Genomic DNA, 12,476 nt, shown 5'->3' with positions numbered 1-12,476 from the left:
CGTGCAGGGGGTGGTCTGGGAAGGAGGATCGCCCCTCCACCCCACCTCCCAGTGCTGCCGACGCGCGCGGCCGGAAAGAAAAATGATTGATTTTCCATCGAGCCCGTGTGCATTCTGAGCGCTGGCGCCTCGGTGCGCGGTGGCTGGCTCTGCTGCTCACCCGACGGACCGCGGCTCAAGAGCCCCGGCGTGAACTCGGCCTGGGCCACGGGGGGTCAAAAACCCTTGGCCTTTTGCATGAAAGGGTAGGGCGGGGGCAGGGCGCGGATAAAACCAAACAAACCGGGAGTGCGGGCCCGAGCAGACTTTTGCACCTCCCGATGAGCAGGCCCCCCGCCTGCCCCGCGCGCAAGCCTGCTGCCAGCTAGCGTGGCTCCTCGGGGGCCTCCGGGACCGCAGGGGAAGCTCCGCCCCGAGGGCAGTCACGTCCAGCCACCCCAGGCCTGGACCGGCACTGCGAGGCAGCCCTTCTCCAGAGATGCTGCGGCCCGATCGTGGCAGCTGTGGCTCCGCTTTTCACCGCTGGCGGCTTTTGTTATTGGAGATGTAGCTCCATTTCTTAAACTGTCATTGTTGTCACAGAAGGCGAGTTCACCTTCTGGAAGAAGCAGCTCCATGTTGGACGTGGTGAAAGAACCTAGGTAAAGAAAAGACCTATTTATAGTGTCTTGGGGCAGTGTAACCCCCAGAGAGCTCAGAGTGTGCGTGGGAGGGGAGGAGGCCACCGCTGCCCCCAAGTGCTGGATGGGTTGGTATCACTGTCAAGTGTTAACGTGTCATTGTTAATTATAGTTTAAAGACAAGGCCAATTTAACTAGGTATCATGTGAGATGCCTAAGTCGGTACTTTTGTTTGTCCCGGATTTTTCCTTTCCTCCTCCTCCTTCTCCTTCTCTTTCTTTTCTCCATATTCTTTCTTCTTCCCTCTTCTTTCCTTCCTCCTCCTCCTCCTCCTCCTTTCTTCCTTTTTCCAGAGCCGAAACACATTTATCTTTCTATTTTCTTTTGGTGGCTGCGGAGGAAATTGACTGAAGGTTTGGAACCAGGAAAAATAACTCAAGGCATAGTTCAATTGTGACTAGAACAAGTAAGCGATTTGTTCGTGGTTTATTTGTTCTCTCTTTCCCCTCCACTGAGAAGAAATATTCAGTTGGGGTTGTTTTTTTTTTTTAATTGTAATTTGCTCCTTGTGGGGTTAAGGCATGAAATGTTTTTGTTGTTGTTTTGCAATTAAATCCTTATTATCAGGTCTTTAAAAAACAGAAACATTTAAGTGCTATAAAAATAGGAAACATGGCTTTCTCAGTCGTTGCTGTACCCCTACGGTTCTGAGTCATGTGCACAATATAGACTTAGTAAATAAAATAAATATATTTTTGACTGGGCATGGTGGTTCACACATGTAGTCCCAGCCTTTAGGAGGCCGAGGTAGGAGGATTCCTTGAGGCCAGAAATTTGAGGTTATAGTAAGCCACTGCACTCTGGCCTGGGTGACTGAACAACGCCCTGCCTCTAAAATATGTGTGTGTGTGTGTGTGTGTGTGTGTTTTAAATAATTGCAACATAGAAAGGTGTAAATGTATAACTAAAAGACAGTCCAGTGTCACTTAGAAAACTCATCATAAGTACTGACCATATATGTGAAATAGACAGTAAGTACTGCAGATAATGAGATTTCAAGTTCACCTGGTGACCATAAACTAAGCTCATAAAGCAGGTGAGAATCTTTTGAAAAACTCAGTCCTTCACAAGGTCTGTAAAGTTGGGAGAGGAATGTGTATATGCCTTGTCTCCCCTTTGGAATTTTTATATTCTTCATCATGTAGACTCCTGTAACAATAAAAGATGATAGGATTAAGAGTGAGAGCTCTGAAGGCTAGCCCCACAATTTTGAATCCTGCCTTTAAGACTTTCTTATTTATTTATTTGTTTGTTTGTTTATTTATTTATTTATTTATTTTGAGTTGGAGTCTCACTCTGTCGCCCAGGCTGGAGTGCAGGCACGCTCACTGCCACCACAGCCTTGTCCTGCTGGGCTCAAGCGATCCTTCCGCCTCAGCCTTCCAAGTAACTGGAACTATAGGCGTGCACTACCACACCTATGTTATTTTTTTATTTAGTGTAGAGACGAGGTCTCAACCCCTGAGCTTAGGCAATCCTCTTGCCTCAGAAGACTTACCTATTATGTATGCTTGACCACGCTCATTGAGTCCATCATAAAAATATATACTTCAGGCAGTGGCTATGAAGATTGAGATGAAGCATTCGCTGTTGATTGCTATTATCATCTGTGAATCCTTCCACTCTCCCCGATAAGCAGTGATTTTCAAATGCTTCTACATAAAGAACCTGCATTGAAACCCAAAGTCCAGTGAAAAGTGTGAGACTCACAGCAGAGTCCACATAAATTATAGAACCTTTCCAAGTACTTATTGTGAAGATCCTTTGCCTTGGCAGTAGGGGAAGTTCTGTGACTATATCCTGGTTCTTCTCGGAAGTATGAACTCCCTATTGCATTTATTTCTGTGGTCCTTGGCTCATACTCCGGAAGATTCTTCCCTGTTCATTATTCTCCATGGCCACATATAAAGCGAGTAATGGGAAGCAAGCCCCCCTGGGAGACTTCATAGTTTTTGCAGCCCATTTCCTGCTGGTATATGTCTGAAGTCCTAAGGGTTTTTTGTAGTTAAGAGTTTTTTTTAAAGCCAGGCTTGTGGCTGATTTGACCTTATAATTTCCTCACTTAGTAGACTTCATTATGTATTTTCTTCCTTTGAGTTCCATGGGCTAGTTCTTTCCTGGGCAAAGTTGCCAATATTTTATTTCTTCGCTTTCAATTTAAGGTTTGAGATTTGAGGGCTCATATATCCATGCACCATCATAACAATTCATGTCCTATAAGAAAGGGGGCTATTACTGTCCCACTCAGAGCCAACTCACTGGAAGAGAAAACCAACCTACTACCACCCCCTCAGAAGACAAGACCCTTGTGGTCAATTAAACAGTGGTCTCTCTAATTCCAGATGGGATGCCAGTTACCAAAGCTGAATGACCCAGATCTCCATTTATAAATATGAGCAGATTAAAATATCAATAATCATAAAGAGAGAATCCACCATTTGAAAGAAAAAGGTCAAATAAGAGCAGATATCATCCACTAAAATGGAGCTAATGCTAGAAATAAGAGGAAACTTATTTTAAAATCTTGTTCATGTTCTTAGTAGAATTTATTTTTTATCTGAGTCACCCAGGCTGGAGTGCAGCAGCATGATCGTGACTCATGGCACCCTGGACCTTCTGGACTTGGGAGATCCTTCTGCTTCATCCTCAGGTGGTCCCTCCACCCCAGCCTCCTGAGTAGCTGGGACTACAGGACTGCGCCACCATGCCTGGCTCATTTTTTATTTTGTGTAGTGACAAGGTCTTGCTATATTGCACAGACTGGTCTTGAACTCCTGGGCTCAAGCAATCCTCTGGCCTTGGCCTTCTAAAGTGCTGAGATTACAGGCATGAGTCACTGTTCCCATCCCTTAGTGAAATTTGCAGAGTAACAGGCAGGTTATAAAAATGGAGCAATCTGAGAACCAGAATGTTTTGGAAATTAACAAGTAGATGAATATTTAAGTTAAAAAGACAATGGAAGCAGTTCATAGATAAATAGATACTTCTGAAAACTGAATTAGTGAATTATAAAACCATCTCAAAGAATTTTTTGAGTACAGAGCAAAAAGATGAAGAAATGGAAATTGTAAAAGAAAAAATAAAAGACAAAAAAATAGATCCAGTAGATCTAATATTTATATGTTGGAAGTTTTAGAAGTAAAAATGAAATAGAAGTTATATTCTGTAACTATGAAACATCATTAAAAGAAACTAACGAGCCGGGCTTGGTGGCTCAGCCTGTAATCCTGCACCTTGGGAGGCTGAGGTGAGTGGATTGCCTGAGCCTGTGGGTTCGAGACCCGCCTGGGCAACTTGGTGAGACCTCATCTCTACAATAAATCAAAAATTAGCCGGGTGTGGTAGCGCGTGCCTGTAGTTCCGGCTACTTGGCAGGCTGAAGCGGAAGGATTGCCGGAGCCCAGCAGGTTGAGGCTGCGATGGCCAGTAACGTGCCACTGCACTCCAGTCTGGGCGACAGAGCGAGACTCCAACTAAAAAAAAAAAAAAAAAGAAAGAAACTAAAGAAGACCTAAGTAAATGGAAATACAACCTGTGTTACTAGATTTGAAGTCTTAATATTGTTAAGATGGTGATATGTCCCAAATTGGTCTACAAATTAAATATAATTTCTATCAAATTTTATCTGCCTTATTTTCTCTTGCAGGAATTGACAAACTGATCCTATAACTAATATGAAATTGCAAGGGACTCAATAGCTAAAACAATCTTGGGAAGAAATAACCAAGTTGGAGGACTCCACTTCCCTATTTTAAACCTCATTGCAAAGCAACAGTAATCAAGACAGTGTGGCGCTGGCATAAGTATAGGCATATAAAACAATGGAATGGAATTAATAGCTCAGAAATAAACCCATGCATCTATAGTCAATTGATTTTCAAGAAAGGTGTCAAAATAATGCAACAGGGAAAGAATAGTGTTTTCAACAGCCGGTGCTGGGACAACTGGATATTCACATGCAAAAGAATGAATTTGACATCTATCTTGCAGCAGATACAAAAATTAGCTCAAAATAGATCATAGATCTAAATGTAAAAGATGAATCTATAAAACTCTAGAGTTCTCTGACTTTAAATTAGGTGCTATTCACTTAATATGACATCAAAAGCACAAGCAACAAAAGAAAGCAACTAGATCAATTGATTCATAAAATTAAAAATTTGTGTACATCAAGAGTATCAAAAAAGTGAAAAGACAACCCATGGTGTGGTAGAAAATATTTGCAAATCATATATCTGATAAAGATCTATTATCCAACATGTATAAAGAATACTTACAATTCAATAATAAAGAGAATCCAAATGAAAAAGGGGCCAAAGATTTTAATAGACCTTTGTCATAGAAGATATACAAGTGGCCTTAAGCACATGAAAAGGTACTCAAGTCATCAGCCACTAGGGAAATGCAAATCAAAACCACAAGAGATACTACTTCACACCCATTAGAATGGTTATTATCAAAACACAAAACAAACAAGCAAACAAAGCCATTCTGGAGATAGAGTTGGAGCCCTCATCAAACTGCTTGAAACTTGCCTAAGTTAAGTGAGCCAAAATTTCACTTATTATTAAGATTCTTTGTAATGCATTTGATGTTGCTTGCAATTAATTAGAAGATTCAGTGAAGAGGAAGATGGAGGATACAAAAAATACTAGAGAGTAAAAACCCAGTGAAATCTAAATAATTATTGATAATGTTTTTAAGTAAAATCTAGTGTAAATGTTAAGACAGGATTCATAGTCTAGAAAAAGCAAAAATTAAAATATTTTTTAAAAATTAGAATTAAAATTTCAGTTAATTTCAATAAATGTGGGAGGAATGGGCCCTGGGAAGAGAATTTATTAAAATCTCATCATGTTTGGAGAAGAGAATGATTAATAAGGAAGATATATCCTTTTTTCTTAATATTTATGTCTATTTTTTAAAAATACAGTTTTTTGAAAGCAGTATTTATTGAGAAGACAGAAAAGCCCCCACAGTGGGAGGGGACCCAAAAGATTTGTCCTATTTTTAAAAGTTTAAATTACCACAGTTAGTTGTAATTACCACAGTTAGTTGTAGAAATTTCAAATAATTTGAGAGGAAAAAAATACAAAGAATACCACTAAAGTCAGAAAAAGAGAGAAAAATAAAACATAAAAATTTAAGATACATGAATACATTCTTAGCATCAATAACAATAAATCAAGTGAATTAAATTTTCCTATTGAAAGACAAAAATCTGTCAGAATGAAAAAACAAAAGAAAATACAACTATATTCTCCTTATGAATAATATCTGAAATAAAATGACACAGAAAGATTAAAAATAAATGGATAAGCAATAAAGTTGTAAGTAAGAGAAGATAAAAAGAAGCAAAAGTACCAATATAAAATCAAAGTGAAATTTCTGATTAAAAGTAAGCATTGACAGGCATGGAAGCATACCTGTAATACCAGCTACTTGGGAGGCTGAAGTTGGAGAATTGCTGGAACCCAGGAGTTCCAAACCAACCTGTGCAACATTGCAAGATCCCATTTCAAAAATAAAAAAAAAAAGTAAGCATTAAGCCGGGCTCGGTGGCTCAGCCTGTAATCCCGCGCCTTTGGGAGGCTGAGGTGAGTGGATTGCCTGAGCCCGCGGGTTCGAGACCCGCCTGGGCAGTGAGACCTCATCTCTACAATAAATCAAAAAATCAGCCGGGCATGGTAGCGCGCGCCTGTAATTCCGGCTACTTGGAAGGCTGAGGCGGAAGGATCGCCGGAGCCCAGCAAGTCGAGGCTGCGGTGGCCAGGAGCGGCCACTGCACCCCAGTCTGGGCAACAGAGTGAGACTCCGACTCAAAAAAAAAAACAAAAACAAAGCATTAAGTAGGACAATAAGAACAATTTACTTTGATAAAATATACAATAAAAAGAATAGTGAATAGCTATTGAACACTCAATACACACCAGGCATTAAACTAAGTACTTTACATACATTTTCTCAAATAATCCTTACAACTCTATGGAATGACTGTGGTTAATGCTTTCATTTTGCAGACAAGGAACTAGGCATTAGAGTCATTAGGTGATGTTCTCAGTGTCAAGGTGAAAGATGAATGTGAAATTCAAACCCTGATATGCTCATTCTAAAGTGCAAGCACATAGAACCAAAATATTTAAATAAATAACTAATGGATATAAAAGGAGAATTTATTTTTGACCCATTTCTCTAAAAATCTGACAGATCACATAAACCAAAAAAATAAATAAATAAAAAATAAAAGAGAGGATTTGAATAATGAGCAAAACGTATATGTAATACATATAGGTAACTTTGAACTCTAAAACCATAGCATATGCATTCTTTTCTAAAGTCCAATAATATTTACAAACACTGAAATGTTCTAAGCCACAAGGAAAATTTTATGAAATTTTGAAGAATGGAACTCTAAGGTCTACACCATAGTTTTTGACCCTAAAATAAGAAAGCCACAAATTAATTATTAAAAGATAAGTACTATAAATCTGCTTGGTGATTTAAATTTTTTTCTAAAGAAAAGTAAATATCTGTAATTAGATTAGTAAGAAATTATGAACAGCAAGAACACACTTAATCAAAACCTAGGAGTTTGTTACACTGGATTTGGCAATAATTTCTGAATACAACACCAAATGCACAGACAACAAAAGTAAAAATAAATAAAACATACTACATCAAAATTAAAAACTTCTGCGTATCAAAAGACAGTGAACAAAGGGACAGGCAACCTACAGAATGACAGAAAACATCTGCAAATCATTTATCTGGTAAAGGGTTAATATCCAGAATATATATATTATATATATATATATAATACTCCTTACAACTTATATATATGTATATTATTGCAACTTATTATTACAACTTATATATATAGATATATATTATATATATATATTCTGGTACTCCTTACAACTCAACAACAACAAAAACCAGCCAGATCAAAAAATGGGCAAGGAACTTGAATAGACATTTTTCCAAAGAATATATATAAAATGACCAGCAAGCACTAAAAAAGATGCTCAACATCACTAATCGCTAGGGAAATGTAAATCAAAACCACAATGAAATACCACCTCAGTCCTCCATTCCTCCATCATTCAGGAAGGACGTTGGTGTTGAGGTTGACATACCTGTCAAAGACAATACCATGAGTTCCAGTGCTTTGATGAAACCTCAGATGCGTGGCCTTCTTGCCAAATGCCTGCGGTTTCACATTGTTGGAGCATTCGCTGTATTCCTTGGGGTTGCGGCTTTCTATAAGTTTGCTGTGGCTGAACCAAGAAAGAAGGCATATGCAGATTTCTACAGAAATTATGATTCCATGAAAGATTTTGAGGAGATGAGGAAGGCTGGTATCTTTCAGAGTGCAAAGTGATTTGGGAATATAAAGAGTTTCTTTGGGTTGAATTCCATGGAAGTTTGTCACTAAACTGTGTTCCTGAACTATGAAACACGCTATGTGGGCTAAGTAGTAGTTTCTCTTGATAAATGAACAATTAACAAATACTTTGAAAGAAAAAAAAAAAAGAAATACCACCTCACACCCAGAAGGGATAGCAACTATTAAAAAAAAACATGAGAATAAGTTTTGGTGAAACACTTGTTTGAGCAAAAAATTCAAATAAAACGAGGGAGCAAGTCGTGAGAATATCTAATGGAAGAATATTTCAAGTAGATGGAAGAGCAAGAGCAAACTTCCAGAAATGAGACCGGGAGTAGCAAGTTTCAGGAAGAGTAAGGAGAAAGGCTTGAAATAGTGCAACAATGAGAGGAAAGGTCTAAGAAATGGAGAAAAAGAGGTAGCATGAGTCTAGATAATAAAGAACTTTACAGCCATGGAAAAGATTTTGGATTTTATTCTTACTGTGGTGGAAATCCACTGAAGTATTGAGAGCAGGAGAGTGAAATATTTTGTTTCATTTTAAAATGTCATGCTGGCTGCAGTGCAGAGGATAGAAGGGTGAGGATGAGGAGGGAGAGACAAGTTTGGTGGCTGTTACAGACAATGATGGTGGCTTGGACTAAGTGGGTGACAGTAGGGGGAGTGAGGAGTATTGACTGAGTGATGTATTCTGAAGACAGAGTCAACAGAATTTGCTCATGAATTTAATGTGGAGTGTGAAAAAATACATGAAGAATCAAGGCAGGCGACAGTTTGGGTCTCATTCTGCTGTCCAGGTTGGAGTGCAGTGGTTTGATCATAACTCACTGTAGTCTTGAACTCCTGGCCTCAAGCAATTCTCCCACTTCAGCCACCTGAGTAGCTAGGACTACAGGCAAGCACCACCACTCACAAATAATTTTTTAAAAAATTTGATAGAGGTGGGTCTCACATTGTTGCCCTGGCTGGTTTTCAACTCCTGGCTTCAAGCAGTCCTCATGCCTTGGCCTCTCAAAAGTGGGCATTTCAGGTTCAGCACCTACACATGCATGTTCATTGCAGCACAATTCACGATTGCAAAGATGTGGAATCAGCATATGCCCATCAGCATATCAGTGGATAATGAAAATGTGGTGTATAGACACTATGAAATGCTATTCAGTCACCAAAAAGAATGAAATAATATTTTTTGCAACAACTTGGATGGAATTGGAGAACATCATACTAAGTGAACTAATTCAGGAACAGAAAACCAAATACCACATGTTCTCACTTGTAAGAGGGAGCCAAACTAAGGATCTGCAAAGGCCTAGAGAATGATATAATCGCCACTGGAGATTTAGAAGGGGGAGAGTGGGAAGGAGTGGAGGGGTGAAAAATCACCTGTTGGGTACAATGTGCACAGATAGGAGTGGTGGGTATACTTAAAACCCAAACTTCTTTGCTGCTATACAATGCAATCATTAACCAAAAACTATGTGTACCCCCTAAAGTTATTGAAATAAAATTAAATAAATAAATAAATATTTTCTGACACATGCTATAAAATGGATGAAACTTGAGGGCATTATGCCAACTTGCTTTTAAACTGTGTAGGTTATATATATCCTCTTTAGATGCTTACATCTCTTTGTAGATACTTTTAGTAGAGAGAGAGATCATAGTTTCTGATTTATTTGAGATTATTCAGAATTGTTGTTGGAATTATTTCCTTGGTTCATTTTTCTGAGAAGTTGGGTTTTCCTTTTTAACCTTTTTACTTTTTTGCATGTGTTTCTTTTCTATCTTTTCCAATTATTGACTTATTACTTTATCATTTTTTACACGTTTCATGACGATTTTTAAAATTATAATTGCCGTTGTTTGGAGTTGACTGCTGAAGAATAGTGTGGGATAGAGGGATTGGGAAAGGTTAAAAAAGAAAAAGAAAAAGGAAGAAATGGAGGGTGTCCTAGCCATAATTTGGATTTTTTGGTCTTTAATGCGCTATCATCGAGTTTGATATGTTCTTTCCCCATACACATCTCCTTTTAGTTTTTGACATCCGAAAAGACAGTTATTATACACAGTAAAACTTTACATAGTTTTCTTGTGGTCTAGTAATCACTGCCTCCCCTCTTCCCCTCTTACCTCTGACAGTCTCCCTTAGCCTAGAGGCTGAGTTTTATTTATTTATGTATCTATTTACTTACTTACTTAGTCAGAGTCTCACCCTGTCACCCAGACGGGAGTGTCACACTCATGGCTACTGTAGTCTGAACCTGCTGGGCTCAGGCGATCCTTCCACCTCAATGGGTCCGAGTAGCTGGGACGACAGGCGCATGCCACCATGCCCCGCTAATTTTTTTATTTATTGTAGAGACAAGGATTTTTTTTTATTTATTGTAGAGACGAAGTCTCATCAAGTTGTCCAGGCTGGTGTCAAATCTCTGGGCTCAGGCAAATGATAAAAATGACATGGTTACATAACTTCTATCCTTTCCTTAGGATATTCTGTGATACAGTAGTCCTCTCTTATCTATGGGATGTGTTCCAAGACCCCTGGTGGATATCTAAAACAACAGGTAATACCAACTCCTACATATACTGTGCTTTTTTGATCTGATAACCAAGACAGTGCTAAGTGACTAACAGGAGGGTAGCATACGCCAGCATACCTCATTTCACTGTGCTTCACTTGGTCAAATTTCACAGAGCTTGATTTTTATACTTTGAAGGTTTGTGGCAACCCTGTGTGGAGCAAGTCTATCAGCTTGATTTTCAACAGCATGTGCTCACTTTGTGTCTCTGTGTTACAGTATGGTAATTCTCACAGTATTTCAAACTTTTCCATTATTATTATATCTTTTGTGGTCAGTCTGTGATCAGTGATCTTTGATGTTACTGTCTTTGTTTTGGGACACCATGAACCACACTTATATAAGGTGGCGAACTTAATCAATAGATGCTGTGAGTGCTCTGGCTGCTCTACCAACAGGCCATTCTCCCATCTCTCTCCTTCTTCTCGGGGCTCCTCATTCCCTGAGACAAAACAATATTGAAATTAGGTCAGTTAATTACCCTACAATGGCCTCTAAGTGTTCAAGTGAAGGGAAGAGTTACACGTTTCTCACTTTCAACCAAAAGCTAGAAGTGATTAAGCTTAGTGAGAAAAGCATGTCGAAAGCCAAGATAGATCAAAAGTTAGGAAAATTTTATTGAATAGTAAGAAAAATTATTATAAAGAAAATTATATATTTTAAAAGCATGAGAAAATTGTATATAAAAAGTCTTATGAGGCTGGGCTTGGTGGCTCACGCCTATAATCCTAGCACTTTAGGAGGTTGAGGTAAGAGGATTGCTTGAGTCTAGGAGTTCAAGACCAGCCTAGGCAACATACTGAGCCTTCATCTCTACAAAAAAAGTTTACAAATTAAGAAATTAACAGGGCATGGTGGCACTCGTCTGTAGTACCAGGTACTTGGAAGGCTGAGACAGAAGAATCACTGGAACCCAGAAGTAGAGGCTGCAGTGAGCCAAGATCGTGCCACTGCGCTCCAGCCTGGGCAACGGAATGAGATTCCAACTCGAAAAAATAAAAATATAAATAAAGCATTATGCATGTGTAAAAAGATACTCTGCCACCCCCAAGGAAAACTAAAGGAAATTTACTAAATTATTAATAGTAGCTGTGTTTGGATAGTATCATATGGACAACTTTTATTTTTCTTCTTTTTGTACTTTTTAGCATTTTACAAATGCTCAGTGGGCATGTTATCTAATTTAAATTTTAAAAGCTTTTAAAAAAAGAAGGGTGCATCATAACTCTGGTGGTGACTCATGCTTGTAATCCCAGCACATTGGGAGGCAGAGGAGAGAGGATTGCCTGAACCTAGGGATTTGAGACCAGGCTGGGCAACTTGGTGAGACTTCATCTCTACAATAAATCAAAAAATTAGCCAAGTGTGGTGGTGCACTTATCAGTTACATGGAATGTTGAGGTGGAAGGATCTCCTGAACCCAGGAGGTGGAAGCAGTGGTGGCTGTGAGCCTGCCACTGCACTCCAGCCTGGGAGACAAAGTGAGACTCTGACTAAAAAAAAAAGAAAAGAAAGAAAGAAAATGCATAGTATATTGTACTTTACAATCCTCTGGTAAAATTAGAATGAGAGAGAGAATGTGAACAAACAGAGGCAGGCTGATAAAATGGAGAACTGGCCCTAAGACTGCTTCCATGCTTTGATAAATATCACCAGAGTAACTTACAGGGTGGTCCCTCCCCTTTACTGAATGGTCTCTGCTATTTAAATGTGCCTATTTTCATTTTTCTTCTTGATGATCGAAAAAGCCATTTCTAATGGAACATCCCTCTAGGTCCTGCTGCTTAGAGCTGAGCCCTCCTTATGGAGCCCTTGGCAGCCACCAGCTGC

At 39.1% G+C, this 12,476-nt stretch overlaps 1 protein-coding gene across 1 annotated transcript; it reads left to right on the top strand.

The window, feature by feature from the left end:
- Window positions 1-7,808: 7,808 nt before the first annotated feature.
- On the top strand, window positions 7,809-8,200 carry LOC110596727 (cytochrome c oxidase subunit 6C-like). Its single transcript, XM_021718669.1, has one exon. The coding sequence runs from the start codon at window positions 7,834-7,836 to the stop codon at window positions 8,059-8,061; it is 228 nt and encodes a 75-aa protein (XP_021574344.1). The 5' UTR covers window positions 7,809-7,833; the 3' UTR covers window positions 8,062-8,200.
- Window positions 8,201-12,476: the final 4,276 nt, after the last annotated feature.

The sequence above is a fragment of the Carlito syrichta genome, unplaced genomic scaffold, assembly GCF_000164805.1.
Source record: "Carlito syrichta isolate Samal-C Ts95f unplaced genomic scaffold, Tarsius_syrichta-2.0.1 Scaffold313204, whole genome shotgun sequence".
Taxonomy (NCBI): domain Eukaryota; kingdom Metazoa; phylum Chordata; class Mammalia; order Primates; family Tarsiidae; genus Carlito; species Carlito syrichta.
Note: the sequence above shows the minus strand (reverse complement) of the source record. Positions and strands in the feature narration are given on the sequence as shown.